Genomic DNA, 18,168 nt, shown 5'->3' with positions numbered 1-18,168 from the left:
TCCAACAATGTAAAAAACTAGTGATTAAAATATAAATAGAACATTTGTAAGAATGGCAACGCGTCCATTAAAATTGTTTTCAAAGAATACTTTGTGACATGGGAGAATTCAGTGTGTTACAGTCATTAAATTAATTGTGATTCTAGATCCTTGTTTACTTTTTTAAAGTAAATTAACACAAAGAAAAGATTGGGAAGAAATTCTTTGTAAAAATTAGAAATGATGGTGATCTTTGGGTTATTAAAGGTGATTTTAATTTTCTTTATACTTTCCTGTGTTGGCACATTTAACGTCAAAGGGAGAATAGTTAGAATAACTGTCCCATCATTTTATATGGTTACCTATTTTTACTAGCATGCGTCAAATAATTTAAAATATATTTTAAAATTACAGAAAGGGCACATACAAAGGGCCATGGGAGGATGGGAGGGTGGGCTGAGTGGACTCTGAGGAACGAGTCTGACATTATTGCCAGATGGAGAAGCCGGTTAGGGGTGCTGGTGATGATTCTAGCTGGAGAGAGCCGCAGGTTCAAAGGCCTAGAATTGAGAAGGACTTGTTATATTTCAAGAATGAGTATTGTGACCTGGAAAGTGGGATAGCTTAATGGAAGATGATACTGAAGAATTGTTTGGGTTAGGTGGTATAACAGCAAATCTCTCTTAGGTGATGATGATAAAATTTTGTATTTGCATAGCTCTTCAGAGTGAAAGGCAGTGTGATGGCCAAAATGTAGTTTCATATATTGGCTTTGCCACTTAATAACCATAATGACTGTCAGCTCCTAGAAAAATTATTTCATCTCTGAGCCTTAGCTCCACCATCTTGACAGTGGGTTAAAATAATTATTATGAGGGCTAAGTAAAACTTATATAGCAGCTCTGAAAACTGTAATAGCAGTTATGTTATGTAGGGGAGGCAAAATTTTACCCCTACCCATCTTAGGTTTTCAGCTGGAATTCTTTAACAAAAAGACATTAACAAGTGAAAAAAAACCGAGTTTATTAACATGTGCAGCATACATCACACAGGAGAAAACTCAACAGAGAGTAACTCAAAGCAGTAGCTTAGAATTCTAGTTTATATAACATCTTCAACAAAGAGTAATAATTTTGTGGAGAAGTGACAGGACAAAGGAAAGCAGTTCTAGGCTTCCAAGGGTGACAGACTGCGACGGTAAATATATGGGAAGAAACTAATGTAGTAAAGTTTGTTTGCTGATTGCTCTGCTGGTGTCTTTGAGCTAATGACAGTCTGTCTCCAGTAATGGGAATATCCTGCCTTTTGAAGGAAAAGGAGGGAAGGTAGAGAGAGCTACTCTTGTGTTTACTGCTTGTTAATTGCCTTCAGATCAAAATTTTTATGTCAGAGGCATATTTTGAGGGGACATAATCTGATTTCCTTTAATTATTTTACAATTAGCCTCTATAGTAATTAGGCAGATTATTTCTTAGGGGGCTAGTTAAGAGTTAATCTTTATGAGGTTGAGGCCCACTGTTTTAAAGCAAAAGAGACTTACCTTATGAAATGAAATTTAAAAATAATATTCTTAAGTTTAGGCCTGGTTTCTTAAAGAAATGTATATATAAGCAATTGCAGTAATAAGTTGATTACATATTTAAATTATTTGTTTCTAGGTTATTAACATCTTTTGGGCTAGGTTTCTAAAAGGGATATGAATATCGGGAGTTTTCAAGTATATTTATTCTGTGTAGAGCACTTTGAGAACTCAGAATCTTCACACAATGTTGACGGTAGGGCAGATAGGGAAAAGGGGAATGATTTTTTTTTAAATGTTTTGAATAGTCATCACTGGAAACACATTTTTTAATAAAGCAATTTGAGCATGAATGTGACCTAGTTATAACTAGTTGCCAGTTCTAATTTTTTTGTTGTTTTACTTGAATATTCTCTTGGGGACTTCACTGGTAGTCCAATGGTTAAGACGCCACACTTCCAGGGCAGAGGGCATGGGTTCGATCCCTGTTCTGAGAACTAAGGTCCCACATGCTGCAAGGTGCGGCCAAAAAAAAAAAAAAAAAAAATTGAACAGTGTGAAATTAGTTGTGGATTGTGGTCAGCTGGTTTTTATTCCACAGAAATACATTGAAGGTAATAAGCATTTAAAAATACAGCTTGTTGGGCTTCCCTGGTGGCGCAGTGGTTGAGAATCTGCCTGCTTAATGCAGGGGACACGGGTTCGAGCCCTGTTCTGGGAAGATCCCACATGCCGCGGAGCGACTGGGCCCGTGAGCCACAACTACTGAGCCTGCATGTCTGGAGCCTGTGCTCCGCAACAAGAGAGGCCGTGACAGTGAGAGGCCGGCGCAGCGCGATGAAGAGTGGCCCCCGCTCGCCGCAACTAGAGAAAGCCCTCGCACAGAAACGAAGACCCAACACAGCCAAAAATAAATATAAATAAATAAATTTTTTAAAAAAAGAAAACTTTAAAATATAAAATAAAAATACAGCTTGTAGATTTCATCTGCATAGAAAAGTAGTGTTCCCTTCCTGAGGTTCTCACAGGAAAAAAGTAGTATGTGGGACAATCGAGGAAGAGGTTGTTTGGAAATGCCACATGGTTTCTCCTTGCTTTCTGACTGTAGGCAAAGCCTAGTGGGCACAACCATCCATCTGTCATTGAAGTTGGTGGCAGCCCTGTTAGCTCCAACCTTACTTTGAATTGAGTAAAGATGGCAGTCTGCGGTCATTTGGATCTTTCCACAGAGACGTTGTGCTAGTATAAGGAAAGTATTCCTATGGGGAGTAGATCAGAGCCCGTAGAAGATTCTTGTTGGCTTTGGCCGTCCTTGTTTACCCTGTTTCTTACCAGTTCTTTTGATTCCATCTACACTTCTTTTTTTTGTGTTTGGTTTCAGCCTTTGTCTTTGAGTTTACCAAATTGAGGAGAAGAACATTGTTTTGCTTTGGTTCTTTTTTGTTAAGCATTGTCTTGTGGGTTTGTTTTATTTCAGTGAATTTAATTTGAGTATCTTCTGTATACTGAAGGTAAAAGATTTTTTGATCTTAAGATCATTTTGATCTTAAGGTCATTTATTCAATCATATTATGAAGATAAATGTGTAAAAAATCACCTTTCAGTGAGGTAGAGATACAGGATGCTATGGGGACATGTAAGAAGGAATGACTGACCAGCTCAGCCTTCATAGATAATGTATTTGAGCTGAGTCTTGAAGGGTGAATGTTTCGTAATTAATAAGATATTTTTGTTATAAATGATTAACAACATGTATTGAATGCTCACAGGCACATGCTAACTACATTACATGCATTTGGTCCTCTGAACGGCCCTCTAAGTTATAGAAACTATTTCTGACTCTGTCATATTGAAGAATTGAGGTTTTGAGAAGTTAAGAAAATTTCCCTAGATTACACAGTAGAAGGTGGCTGCGAGCTAGGGTTTGAACCCCAGGTCTTACCGACACTAAAGTCCACGTTGTGAACTGTCACATTATATGGGGCAGAGTCCATTCTACCTAGAGAGGAGGATGGAAGAGGCTTCAGGAAGGGGGTATTTTTGCCTAGTGTTGAGGTATGAAAAGGACAAGGTGAGGTAAAAGCATGGAGGTAACAGTGAAGTTAGTGGTTCCATGTGTCTGCAGTAAAATTATAATGTGTGGTTAGAATCACTTGGATTAGATGTCAAAATGCAGATTCTTTGACCTCTTCCCCAAACTGACTGTATTAATATCTGGAGGTGAGAAGCACAAAAATCTGTATGTTTTCCTCCAAAGCTCCCCAAGTTATTCTTATGCAAAAGTTTGGGAACTGCTGCTGCAGCACATAGGGTTGATGGTGGTGAGAGGGCAGAAATGAGTCTGGAGAGGTAGGCAGGAGTTTGCTTCATCATTATAAACTTTTCTCAGAAATTATTTATTTATTTATGGCTGCGTTGGGTTTTCGTTGCTGAGCACGGGCTTTCTCTAGTTGCAGCGAGCAGGGGTTACTCTTCGTTGTGGTGCGCGGGCTCTAGAGCGCAAGCTTAGTGGTTGTGACGCATGGGCTTAGTTGCTCCGCGGCCCGTGGGATCTTCGCGGACCAGGGATGGAACCATTTAAATGGCAGCTTCTACTATTGATTTGTTGTACTCATATTTGACTTTTTAAAAACTGTATTTTGGATATTTTTTAAGTTTGCAATTTAGACTAATTGCTGAAACCAGTCTAAAATTTTTGAGTAGTGTTTTGATAACTTGTAAGCTTAACTCTTTTCCCAAATCCTATGATGTCTTCACCTAACTGCCTTCTTTAACTTAAGTCTGTCGACCAGTACTTTCTTACTGCAGTGATTTCCCACGTTTTCCCCACTGTGCCACACATAATGGATAGATACTCAGGATTTTATGAGACTCCTCAAAAATTGATGGGAATTCATAAGTTTCACAATCGTGAATTACATGTAATGTCCTTGTAATGGTTGCTTGTTTGGAATGCATACACCATGTGTTGGGAAGTCCAGGGTAGAGTGTAACAGATAAGTTTTGGGAAGACTACTCAGTTCATGGTATCTCTCGTTTCTTTGGGAGTGGCTCCCAGTGCTGTGCCCCTGCTCTGGCATTGAGTCACAGAGTAACGACATCCTCTGTTGCCGTGGCCCGTTAGATTATGTCTCCTGGGAATTTAAAATTTAGATCCTGGACACTGAAATTTAGCAACGTGAGAGCTGAGTCATGTTATTGATAGTGCTCTAGTGAAAGGTCCTTGAGTTTCCTTTCCTAAGCTTCTGAGCTGCCTTGGTTCCTACCCTTCTTGAGCCTTTAGCCATTTATTCCACTTTGATTCTGGAAAGATTGTTCTTTTTTTCTGGAGCTAGCCTGAGATGATTTCTGTTGTTTGCAGCTGAGTCACACACGAACATGTTGTTAGAGTTATGTCATGTGTATGCCATGGAAAGCATTCCAAAAGCCAGTTAACAATTTCCCCTTTTGCCTCCTGCTTTAGTTGCCTCTGCTGGTACCTACATGTTTCGTCTTCTGCCCTCAGTAATGCAGTTAACTTCTTAATTCAGTCATCACAAACTAATTCCCAATACCTGTTGTCTACACACCTTTTATAGCTTAGTCTCATATAGATCACTTCCGGTAGGCTTTCAGAATGTCACACATACCTTCATAACAGTGCATGTTATACTGTATTGTTATGGTGTATTTGGCTGGCTCATTAGACAACATTTCCTTAAGGTCAGGCACTGAGACATGTTCAGCCTTGATTCCTAGCACCTTGCACGTAGTAGACATTAAACAAATACTTGTTGAGTTAATTATTCCTCACTTTAAATTATTCTCATTTAACTCCTTTTATTAAATGAGAAAATTAAGTAATTACTTTCTTACACAGTAAGTAAGTAAGTAAGTAGGTAAGTAAGTAATTACTTAGTAAGAATTTACTGTGATTTTGTATATACCAGACACCATTCTGTGCTCTGAAGCACAGAGTGTGCCTTCTCAGTGAAGAAAACAGACCAAAAAATGCCTGCCTTCTTAGGGCTTACATTCTGGATAGTTAATTTTTTCATCTATATTCTTTTAAAATATAAAAGAATTAAATTCTGAAGTATGGCCAAGAGTAAGCTTCTAAAAATATATAGAGTACTATATCTTGTACTGTATCAAAAGGTTCTATGTTATTTCTCCTGTCCTAATTTAATAGATAAATGTCAGTTTCATTGGGGTAGTAGGATGTATGACTGACAGGGAATCCAGTGCTATGCTGTGAGTGTCCCGTGATAATAAAAGAAAAATATCTTTGGGAAATTTGAAAAGCTTATTATTTTATAAAGTTTCCTGAATGTGTTATACTTGAATGAATATGTATAGCAGTTACTGTATCTTTGGAACTCTGTGCTATCAAGATGGCAATGAAATATAGAGGGGAAAACCCCTCAAACATATTTTATAAGCTTATTTTATAATTTTTTGTACTCTTTCTGAAGTTGTAGACACAACATACTTAATCTTCTTTAAATGAGCCCGAAGCAAGTTAAAGTGTGGGTTTTGTGAAAACATTTTAATGCCTTTTATCTTGTCACTGTATATTCTCTTCCTGCTTAATTATTTCATTGCGTGATATGGTGGACATATACTTTATTAAAGGCTCTTTGTTCCTTGAAAATTGATCTGTGGTAAGTTCAGGAAATGTCCGTCATATATTCTAAAGAAAAATATTTGGCTCAGGGCTTCCCTGGTGGCGCAGTGGTTGAGAGTACGCCTGCTGATGCAGGGGACACGGGTTCGTGCCCCTGTCCGGGAAGATCCCACGTGCCGCGGAGTGGCTGGGCCCGTGAGCCATGCCTGCGCGTCTGGAGCCTGTGCTCCGCAAGGGGAGAGGCCACAACAGTGAGAGGCCCGCGTACTGCAAAAAAAAAAAAAAAAAATTTGGCTCAGTAAACCTTTAAGGGGGAAAACCCAAACACAGAAGTACTTTACTTTTTAAGCCAGAATATTAATTACCATGTTACTGAAAGTAAAGATACTATTATAGAAGGGAAAAAATTCCCCACATGCTAGTTATTAGTATTTTGGTATGTTTAGTTTTATATATTTTTCTCTGCATTTAAAAAACATAGCTATAATATCAAATTTGTACCCTAGAGTTTTCAGATTACTTCATATAACATTATTTGTTAGTATAGCTAGATTAGTCAGTGTTTTCCCTAAAACTTAAACTTTTGTGCCAGGGTTACTGGATATATGTCCAAGACTGCTGTAAGCCTCAGTTTTCTTATCATGAAAAATACTCTCGTGAGGAGTAAACTAGCAGGAGGAGAGACCCTAACATGGTATTTGGCTCTGTTAATTGCTCCTCTGCTCCTCTCCTTATTTGTTCAGATTTACTTGGGAGAATGTGCCCTAAGTATAATTTGGCCCTTTAAATAAAGTAAAGTTTTATAGTTCTCTTCCTTAAAAGAACGTTAACGTTATAAAACCCAAGAATGTTCCTTTTTTAAGAGAACTTGGGTACATGTTTGCTTGTATGTACTTAAAGAATATATTTAGGAGCTAGAATTACATGAGAAAGTTAAGGTTTATTTTTTGTTGTTGTTTAATCTAGCTTTTCAAAGTATAAGGTACCATAGAGTAATCTGGGGATCTGTGCTTTACAGATTCATGAAGGCAGGTTATCGTTCCTCATTTTGGGATCTAAACCATGCTACCATTTCACAGATGAATGGCCTTTTTAAAAGTGGGATGTTTCTATATACGTATAGGATGAGAATTCTACATTTAAGCATGCGTATTCCTGCTTATTTTTTTAAGCTGAAAATTTTTAACATTTTTACTACCAAAGCTTTTTTTGCACTTTCCTAATTTTTTCTCCCTTGATTTTTCAGAATGAACCTAGTGATCGAGAAGATGGTCTCAACAAAAGACATCATGTGACAGACTCTGAGAACGATGACCCTTCAAATCTTAATGCCAGTGACTCTGAAAGTGAGGAGCTTCAAAGGCAAAAGGACAGCGACTCTGAATTTGAAGGGCATGCAGAGCCTCCTGCGAGTGATTCTGAAAACGAGGATGCCAATCACCATGGGAGCGACTCTGAGAATGAGGAGCCCAGGAAGTTACCTGTGAGCGACTCTGAAAACGAGGAGCTGCTTAATGGGCACGCAAGCGACTCCGAAAATGAAGATGTTAGGAAGCCCCCTGCCAGCGATTCAGAGGTCGAAGAGCTCCCCAAAAGTCCTGCCAGTTACTCGGAAACAGAGGATGCTCTAAAACCCCAAGTCAGTGACTCTGAGAGCGAGGAGCCCCCAAGACACCCAGCCAGTGACTCGGAAAATGAGGAGCTTCCCAAGCCTCGAGTTAGTGACTCTGAAAGTGAGGAGCTGCCCAAGCCTCGGATCAGTGACTCAGAAAGCGAGGACCCGCCAAGGCAGCAAGGCAGCGACTCGGAAAATGAAGAGCTTCCCAAACCCCGTATCAGTGATTCGGAAAGTGAGGACCCCCCAAGGCACCAAGCCAGTGACTCGGAAAATGAGGAGCTTCCCAAACCCCGAATTAGCGATTCGGAAAGCGAGGACCCGCCAAGGCACCACGCCAGTGATTCTGAAAATGAGGAGCTTCCCAAGCCCCAAGCCAGTGACTCTGAGAGCGAGGAGCCTCAGAAGGGGCCTGCCAGCGATTCAGAAGCCGAGGCTGCCCCCAGACACAGACAGAAGCCGGAGTCTGATGAGGACAGTGACGGGGAGAATAAGAGAGAGGACACAGAAATGCAGGCTGACCCCTTTCATTCAGATGCCCATGTAGACAGGAAGCGGTTCAACAGTTCTGACAGCGAGGAGGAAGAACCAAAAAGGCCCAAAATTGACAGCGATGAGGATGAAGAAAAAGAGGGGGTGGAGGAGAAAGTAGCGAAGCGGAAAGCTGCTGTGCTTTCTGATAGTGACGATGAAGAGAAAGCATGTAAGGGACTATTTTGGGCTGTTTATCCTTAGCTTTACTTTTATTTATTTATTTATTTATTTGGCTGCATCGGGTCTTAGTTGAGGCACACGGGCTCTCTAGTTGTGGGACGCAGGCTCTGTAGCACACGGGCTCAGTAGTTGCGGCACGTGGGCTTGGTTTCCCCATGGCATGTGGGATCTTAGTTCCCTAATCAGGGATTGACCCTGTGTCCCCTGCATTGGAAGGCAAATTCTCCACCACTGGACCACCAGGGAAGTCCCTCCATAGCTTTACTTGTTGTCTAAGCTTATAACTATGAAGCATTGTTTCTTTTCCTGGAATGTTAGGTCTGTATTCTCTTATTCAACTTGATGTTCTAAAATATCACCAGGACACTGGTTTTCATTGGCAAGTGTTTCGGTTTTTTGTTTTGGTGTTTTTGGCTGCACCATGTGGCTTGTGGAATCTTAGTTCCCCCACCAGGGATTGAACTCATGAGGTTGGCAGTGAAAGCCTGGAGTTCTAACCACTGGACCACCAGGGATTTCCCTCATTGGCAAGTCTTAATATTAAATTTCCTTTGTTGTTCTAGCAGCATTTGTTAAGTTCTGACTGCCTCGAAATGATAAACTAGACTGCATTGCAATGGCAATATGAAAGATTTCTATGAAAATATAAATTTTTTAAAAGATTTTTTATTTATTTTTGGCTGCATCAGGTCTTAGTTGCGGCGTGTGGGATCTTTCGTGCAGCTCGCAGGCTCTTCGTTGTCCGCGGGCTTCTCTCTAGTTGTGGCTTGCAGATTTTCTCTCCCTAGTTGTGACGCACAGACTCCAGGGTGTGTGGGCTCTGTAGTTGTGGTGCGCGGGCTCCAGAGTGCATGGGCTCTGTAGTTTGCAGCATGCGGGCTCTAGTTGAGGTTTGCGAGCTCAGTAGTTGTGGCATGAGGGCTTAGTCGCCCTGTGTGGGATCTTAGTTTCCTGACTAGGGATCAAACCCACTTCCCCTGCATTGTAAGGCGGATTCTTTACCACTGGACCACCAGGGAAGTCCTTTTTTTTTACTGGAAAGGGTAATGTTTCAAAAGAATACTTTTACATGAAAACCCAACCTTATCCAGAGTTAACTGTGGTCTCTTTGACAGCTAATGCACTACATCCCATCTAGACAGTGACTGAGCTCCCATGGGTACCTGTCTTCAGTTGTTAAACATTGTTGAATGCCCAAATTCAAGGAAGTTTCCGAGGGACTCTATTTAGAGACTCCATGTCTCCACAAAATATTCCAATCTTTACTACTTGATTACTTTTTTATGAAACATCTTTTTGGGAAAAGGCATTTCTTTATAACCCGACAGTTGTTAAAGGAGAAGGGAAAAGAGCACCACATGTGCAGTTTACTAAGGTAGATGAGAAATTCCAGATTGAGCAGTGATGGATGACTGAGGAGCATGGGGATTCCACAAAAGAATATCCAAGCCTTTAGAGTTCTGCTAATATTAGGCAGCAGACAAGGGATTCTACTCTTATTTTCTCTGTTCCCCCAGAGGAAAGGTAGCTATTGATGCCAGTCTTCATCTTTTGGCCACTTTTTCCTATATAGCAGGTAATTGTAAGATGACTCTGCATCTTTTAGCTATTTATTTATTTTTTATTCTAAACTGTGTATCATGAGGCCTTTGGTTTTGGCCACGTACTGACATTTTAGAGCACCTGTTGTACTTAGTAATACAGTGACTGTGATGGAGTAAGATTAATGATGATTTTTTTTTCAACAGCAGCAAAGAAGAGTCGTGTTGTCTCTGATGCAGATGACTCTGACAGTGATGTTATGTCAGACAAATCAGGCAAAAGAGAGAAGACGATAGCATCTGACAGTGAAGAAGAAGCAGGGAGAGAATTGTCTGATAAGAAAAATGAAGAGAAGGACCTGTTTGGGAGTGATAGTGAGTCAGGGAATGAAGAAGAGTAAGTGGCAGTGTAACCTGAACTTCCCAGGGTTCATACAAGGCGGTAGAGAGGGGTTTGTCTTTCAGGGTTTTTAAACTTGTATTAAAATTCCGTGTTGAGGTGTAATACAATATACCCTGCCTAATTTCATGACCTTGGGGCATTCAGGATTTTAGGTCCTGAACTATTGCTGCATGCTACAACATGGATGAACCTCAAAAATATTATTTTAAGTGAAAGAAGTAAAGAGGACATGTTATCTGATTCCACTTATGTGAGGTTCAAGAACAGGCAAAACTAATCTGTGGTGGTGGAAATCAGAGTGGTGGTTGCCTCTGGGATGTTGATAGGGGGGACTGACTAGAAAGGGCCACAAGGGAACTTTCTGGGGAGAAGGAACTGTTCTGTTAGGGTAAGGGTTACGTGAATGTGTCAAAACCCATTGAGATGGACACTTGAGATCTGCATGTTTTACTGTTACTAAATTATACCCTATTAGAAAAATATTTTGATTCCTATGCAAATGAGAAGAAAGCAAATGAAAGTTTTTTATATTTTCTAGAAATCTTATTGCAGACATATTTGGAGAATCTGGTGATGAGGAGGAGGAAGAATTTACAGTAAGTATTAGACGGAAAGATTTCCTCTTTGATTATGCTATGCTTTTTTTGTTTTTATGGCAGTGGGTGTCTAGTAGGAGATTCCAATAAGTAGAAATAAATAGCTATGATGTATCCAGTAGAAAAATCTAGAACAAAGGTATTCAGAAAGTGAAATAAAGGGGTCTACAAAGACATAAAAGGAAAATAACGGGCAAAATTGAATTAAAGGGAGGAAGGAACACATTAAGAGACAATGAAACGCGCTTTATAATGCTAAAGAGAAAGAATCACAGCAGTTACGGAGCTTCTGATGATAGCAATGGCACGTGAGGTAATTTGGACCAGCCCTTCTGCTAAGGACAACTACAGAAGCTAGACAAAATGTTAAAAAAATCGGCTCATCATCATAAGAACTAGGTAACAAAGAATTACTAAGCCAAAAACCAGCAAAAGATAGAAACCTAAAGAGGTAAGCTCACCATTTAGAACTGCTTGTTCTGGGATGTTCGTCTACTCAAGCTGAGAGGCTAAATTTATTTTTGATTGCCTCAAGGCTTAAGAGCGAAAACCGGAAGGTCGGGGCCTGCTGAGGTTAGGGGACCCTGAAAACCCCATGCTCTGGATTGAGACTGCTAGGATTAAGGGTGAACTGGAAGTTAGAATAGCCTTTGCTCAGATTTTAGGCCATCTTTGAGTCATCTAGCAACATAGAGAACCTCAGTCTCAGAAGTTTTTTTGTTTTTTTTTTTTAACATCTTTATTGGAGTATAATTGCTTTACAATGGTGTGTTAGTTTCTGCTTTATAACAAAGTGAATCAGTTATACATATACATATGTTCCCATATCTCTTCCCTCTTCCGTCACCCTCCCTAAGTCTCAGAAGTTTGATTGCAGTGATTCTTAAACCATTGGCTGGCTCTCAGCCACCTGACATATGCAAACAGAAATCCTTTCAGGACAAAAGTAACATCATCACAGACCTCCAGTTATTTCTGTAGTTTTTCAAATACACAGTACACACTTATCTGTAACATTTAAAAAGAAACAATAGTAACAGCAGATAACAGAAATAGACCTAGGGCCTCTAGATATAGGAATTTTAGATATTGCCTTTAATATATATATGTTTAGCAAGGTAAAGGATTGAAAAGTTTCTTAGAGCAAACAGTTTTTTTTTAAATACCTGAAAAAGAACCAAGTAGAAATTCTGGAACTTTGAAAATACAGTAACTGAAATTAAAAACTTGGTGGATGAGTTTAACAACAGATTAGACGTATTTGAAAAGAAAATGAGTGAACTGGAAGGTAAGTTAGAAGGAACTATGTAGAGGGAGTTCCCTGGTGGCACCGTGGTTAAGACTCTGCGTTCCCAATGCAGAGGGCCCAGCTTCAATCCCTGGTCAGGGAACTAGATCCCACGTGCATGCCACAACTAAGAGTATGCATGCCACAACTAAGGAGCCCACCTGCTGCAACTAAATAAATAAATAAATAGAAGGAACTAAGGAGCCCGCCTGCTGCAACCAGGACCTGCCACAACTAACTAACTAAATAAATAGAAGGAACTATGTAGAATGAAGCATTGATATTAGTGTGGAAAATGTAAAAAATAAAACATAAATTATGCATGAGAAGGTTAACAGAGTGACTTGGAATCCCAGAAGGAGAGGGGAGGAAATGTATATGTATATATATCAGAAACAATATTTAAAGAAATGATTCATAAAGCCATAGAGTCTAGAAGTTCTACAAATTGCAAGCAGGATAAAAACAAAGCAGTCTACACTTAAATATTGGGTTGGCCAAAAAGTTCGTTCGGGTTTTTCTGTAACTTTTTTAAAAAAAATTAATCATTATTTACTTCTGGTTGCACTGGGTCCCCACTGCTGCGCACGGGCCCTCTCCCCGTTGCAGCAAGCGGGGACCCCTCTTTGCTGAGACGTGGGGCCTCTCACTGTGGTGGCCTCTCCTGCCGCGGAGCATGGGCTCCAGGCGCACGGGCCCCAGCAGCTGCGGCACACAGGACCAGCAGTTGTGGCCCGCGGGCTCCAGAGCGCAGACTTAATAGCTGTGGTGCCCAGGCCCAGCTGCCCCGCGGCACATGGGATCTTCCTGGACCAGGCCCCGTACCCGTGTCCCCCGCACTGGCAGGCGGGCTCCCAACCACTGCACCACCAGAGAAGCCCGTAACTTTTTTTAAAATTAATTAATTTATTTGGCTGGGCCAGGTCTTAGTGGCGGCACGCGGGATCTTTAGTTGTGGTATGCAGGATATTTAGTTGCGGCACGCGGACTCTCAGTTGCGGCATGCATGTGGGATCTAGTTGCCTGACCAGGGATCGAACCCGGGCCCCCTGCATTGGGAGCGTGGAGTCATAACCAGTGGACCAGCAGGGAAGTCCCTTTCTGTAACATCTTACGGAAAAACCTGAATGAACTTTTTGGCCAACCCAATACACCACAGGAAAATTGCAAGAAACCAAAGAAAACAGGAAAGTCTTTAAAGCAGCCAAAGGGGAAAAGATATTACATTCAGAGAGGCAACTGTTATTTTAATAGCTAACTTCTCAACAGAAGTAATAGAATCCAATAACTGCAAACTTAAAAGTTCTTTTATATTCAGTAAAAATTCTTTTCAGGAATGAAGATTCCCTGCTTATTTCATCTTACCAAATGCCAACTGAAGGAAATACTAAAGGCAGAAAGAAAATCTCAGGTGGAAGGTGAAGGATGCAGGAAGGGAAAAAGAGCAACAAAAGCGTGTGGCTAGGTCTAAATGTGTAATGACCATCCAAAACAGTCACGTCTGGTGTGGTTTAAAATGCATATGAAATTAAAACATGACGGCAGTGACAGGTTGGGTGTTTACATGGAATTGAAATGTTCTCAGGTCTTTGCAAATGTATGTAAAAGTACATTAGTAGTCTTTGGTAAGTTAGGATGTGCATTGTAATCTCTAAAAAGACTAATGGAATGTGTAACTTCCAACCTAATAGAGAGAGAAGAATGAAATAATAGAAGCTAGTCAATCCAAAAGAAAGCAAGAAAAGAGAAAAATATAGAACAGGGGGACATTTAGAAAGTAGTACATAGTAAGATAGCAGATATAAACTTTGATAATATCAGAAGTCACACTGAAATATATTAAGTGCTCCAATTAAAGGACAAATTAAAGACTGGATTTTAAAAACCAGCTATATATTAATTTTGAAATTCATCTGAAACAGAAGATAGAGTTGAAAATAAAAGGATGGAAAAAGGTACTCTCTCCGAACACTAGCCAAAAGAAAACTGGTGTAGCTTATATGAATATCAACGACGTAGACTTTAAGGCAAAAACCATTGTTCGAGGTAAAGAGGGTCCCTTTATATTGAAAAAAGGGTTTAAAATTGTACCTAGCCGTGTACCTAGTAATATGACTTTAAATATGTATAAGCAAAACAAAAATTGACAGAACTGCGAAGAGAATGAACAGATCTGTAATCTAAGTGGAATGTAAACAATGGAATAATCAAGACCAAAAAACCAGGAAAGATAGAAAAGAGAAGTGTCTGTTTTTATATAATCCAGATATAAGCCCTTTGGAGATTATAAAAGATAAAAATATCTTCTGTTCAGTGGCTTGCATTTTCAGTTTTTAAATGGAGTCTTTGATGAGCAAAAGTTCTTAATTTTAGTGTAAATCAACTTTACCAGTCTTTTCGTTTATGTTGAAAGTTTTTTGAATTGTAAGAAATTTTTGCCTATCCCCAAGGTTATAAAAATATTTTCCTGAGTTATTCTTTCGAAGCTTGATTATTTTATCTTTTTCATTCAGTTATATTGTCCACCTGGAATGGGCTTTTGTGTGCAGTATATATGAGATAGTCAAGATTTCCGCCCCCCGTTTGTAGTATCTAGTTGAACCAGACTATCCTTTTCCACTATTCTGCCATCTTTGTCATAAATCGAGTATGTATATATTTTCTAATCTGTTTCTGAAGTATCTTTTCTGTTCCATTGGTCTATCCTTGCACCATTAATGCATAACCCTTGATATTTGGTTATTTATGTCCTTTAAGGTTGTTATTCTCTAAGATTGTCTTGGCTTTTCTTGGTTCTTTGTATTTCCATATAAAATTTAAATCAAGCTTTTGCAAAATGTACAAACTATAGACAACATTTTCTGAATGCAATGAAATTAAAAATTAGTAACAAAATTAGCACATAAAAGCACCCTTGCCACCCCAAAATTTAAAACTTACTTGTTAAATAGTTCTTGTGTTAAAAAAAAAGTCAGTACTTTCATTACTAAAGCAAGAGAGGATGAAAGTAGATGAATTTAGAGTCTAATTCAAGATGGTAGAAAAATAGTAAATAAACCTAAAGAAAATAGAAAAGAATTCATTCAACAAATATTCGAGAGCTTGTATGCCAGAGATTGTTTGGACATTGCCCTCATGGGGCTTATACTCAGTTAAGCAACATTTTACAAGCATAAGATATGTTTCTCTAGTGTGGAGAGTGGACATCAACTTGATTATGGATTCAGTTCAGTGTAGAAAACAGCATACTAGGGGAACCATTGGGGAGGCCTTTCTAAGTATAACATGAAAGTTGGAAGCTACAAAGAAAAGACTGACCATTTAAATTACATAAAAAATTAAAAATTATACCCAGAAAACATTACCATAAACAAAATCAAACTGTACAGATGTCAGGATTGTGCAGTTCCCGTCATGTAGCAAGGTCTAATTTCCCTAATTTTTAAAGAGATTTTCCATACCAATAAGACAAAGATCCAATGGAAAACTGGCCATAGGATATTGAGAGTTCACAGAGAAATAGCAACAGATGGCTTTGAAACATGAGAAATGCCCAGCTTTACTCATAATAAGAGGATGCAAAGGAAGCTACAGAGATGCCTTTTGTTTTTTTCAGTCCAGAGATTGCAAATATTAATGCTTGATAACCTGCCGTAGTAGTGGGAAGGTGAGGAAACAGGTGAATTTGTGCTTTCCTGGAAGGAGAGTTAATTTGGTGTAACCTCTATAGAAGACAGTTTGCAGATGTTTCTCAAAATTTCAAATACACATACCTAAATATCATCAGGGAAATTTCGTTTAAATTATGGTTGCAGTTATTTGGTGAAATCATCTAAAGCCTTAAAAATGAAGAAGGAGACAAGAAAACTAGTAACACTAAGGGCTAGGGTGGGAGGGAGGTTTTTTTGCAATATGTCTTTTGATATCTTCTTAATCTTTATTCTTTATGAATGTATTACTTTAAAGATGCAAAAAATTAAGAGCAGTTACATAGAAGAGAGTCTGTAATGAGGTTGCGGTAACTCCAGCTAACTTACCCTTCCTTTAGGGTTTTAACCAAGAAGATTTGGAAGAAGAAAAAAGTGAAACACAGGTAAAAGAAGCAGAAGATTCAGATTCTGATGATAACATAAAGAGAGGAAAACAGTAAGTTTGTTTTATTTTTTAAAAAAGGACTTTATTAAAGAGAACTTTAAAAATGAAGGTAGAGACTAACGAACTTTGTTTTTCTTATTTTGGTTCCTGATTAAGTGTAGGAAAGAATCTTCCATTTTTGTTCTCCCATCTACTTCTCTGTATACAGTGCTGTCCAAAAATTATTTGCTGCTGTTATTTTTCTGTCATTTGCCCTGTGCTCAGCTGTCTTAATTTGTGGGGCTATATGGTTGCCAGGCTTTTAATTTATATCTCACCAAGTAAGTTCTTCTGAAAAATAACCTAATAAAAACTTTTTTTTTGAGAGAGAGAGAAAGCTGATTTGGGGGTCCCGGGGGGATGTTCTAGATACAAAATATTCCTTGATTGTATTTCACATAGTTTTGTTGAGATGGTTGGAATCTATGTTCAGAAGAATCTAGTGTCATGAAAGGTGACAAACATAGAATGATTTGTTAGTTACTGTTTATAAAGATGATGCTTTAATTCCTAGTGACATGCAAGAATTAAGCTGAATGAGTTTGGCAGTACCTTTGGAAATTAAATTATAAACCATATCATCTTATTTATATGATAGAGGCAGAGAGCATATTAGCTCCTCGTTAAGTGTAAAGATTCAGATGAAAGCTACAAAGTCTTTTTGAGGCTCTTAGCAGATTTGTAGATCTCCATCTTTATCTCAGTCACATTATGTTTGGAGAGTTATACTTCTTATCACTAAAAAACAGCGGGTTTTTTTCCCCTACTTATTCTGTATAAGACAAAAATATTCAGATAATTGAAAACCACTCTTTCCCCCCGCAGAAAGGCAATGCAACTAAAACTGAACCATGGAGTGGCAGGCAAAACTTGAAATTTGAAATGTTCTTTTTCAGGCTAACACATGTAAGCATGAACATAGTGTATGAAGGTGTAGGGCTATTAGTATTTAATGTGTAACCGTTGGGAAGTTGAGCATAAAATTTATGATCACTTGTTCTTTTAAAAGCAATTTTTAAAGTACTTGCACTTTAAAAGAAAGTAGCACTTCACTGAGTTAGAATTAAGAAAGTTGGTGGTTCTTAACTGTCATAAAAGAAAATGTATATTTAAAAGGGAATTTATATTTCACTTAATTTTGGGTTACTGCTTAGCATGGACTTTCTGTCGGACTTTGAGATGATGTTACAGCGGAAAAAGAGCATGAGTGGCAAGCGCAGGCGTAACCGTGATGGTGGTACTTTTATTAGTGATGCCGACGACGTTGTGAGCGCCATGATTGTCAAGATGAATGAAGCTGCTGAGGTGAGATAGGTCACTTCTAGCTTCATCTTTCTTTCTCCCACATAATTGATTATGTGGCCTTTTTTGTTTTGTTTGTTTGCGAGGCATGTGGGATCTTAGTTCCCAGACCAGGGATCGTACCTGCGTCCCCTGCATTGGAAGCATGGAGTCTTAACTGCTCGACTGCCAAGGAAGTCCCTGTTTTGTTTTGTTGTTTTCGCCATGCAGCTTATGAGATCTTAGTTCCCCTACCAGCGATTGATCCCAGACCCTTGGCAGTGAATGTGCAGAATCTTAACTATTGGACCACCAGGGAATTCCGGCCATTTTTTTTTTTACACTTAATCCTTGCTTAAACTACATTAAAAATACTTTGTTTTTTTTTATAATAAGCATTTACTGTTCTAAATTTTAAGCATGGAAATAATTTTATTTATTTATTTTTTTTGCGGTACGCGGGCCTCTCACCGTTGTGGCGTCTCCCGTCGC

The 18,168-nt window shown here is 39.0% G+C and overlaps 1 protein-coding gene across 3 annotated transcripts in view; it reads left to right on the top strand.

Moving 5' to 3' along the window:
• The window catches only part of IWS1 (interacts with SUPT6H, CTD assembly factor 1), a 47,055-nt gene that overhangs the window by 12,765 nt on the left and 16,122 nt on the right, over positions 1-18,168 (top strand). For 2 of the 3 annotated variants that reach the window (XM_030840456.2, XM_060302576.1), the window contains exons 3-7: positions 7,351-8,422; positions 10,182-10,371; positions 10,916-10,973; positions 16,310-16,407; positions 17,550-17,700. In XM_030840456.2, coding sequence (XP_030696316.2) covers positions 7,351-8,422; positions 10,182-10,371; positions 10,916-10,973; positions 16,310-16,407; positions 17,550-17,700 — 1,569 coding nt within the window. The remainder of the gene's footprint in view (positions 1-7,350; positions 8,423-10,181; positions 10,372-10,915; positions 10,974-16,309; positions 16,408-17,549; positions 17,701-18,168) is intronic. The other variant, XM_060302577.1, reaches the window with a different exon arrangement.

The sequence above is a fragment of the Globicephala melas genome, chromosome 7, assembly GCF_963455315.2.
Source record: "Globicephala melas chromosome 7, mGloMel1.2, whole genome shotgun sequence".
Classification (NCBI taxonomy): Eukaryota; Metazoa; Chordata; class Mammalia; order Artiodactyla; family Delphinidae; genus Globicephala; species Globicephala melas.
This window is presented reverse-complemented; position numbering and strand designations above follow the sequence as displayed.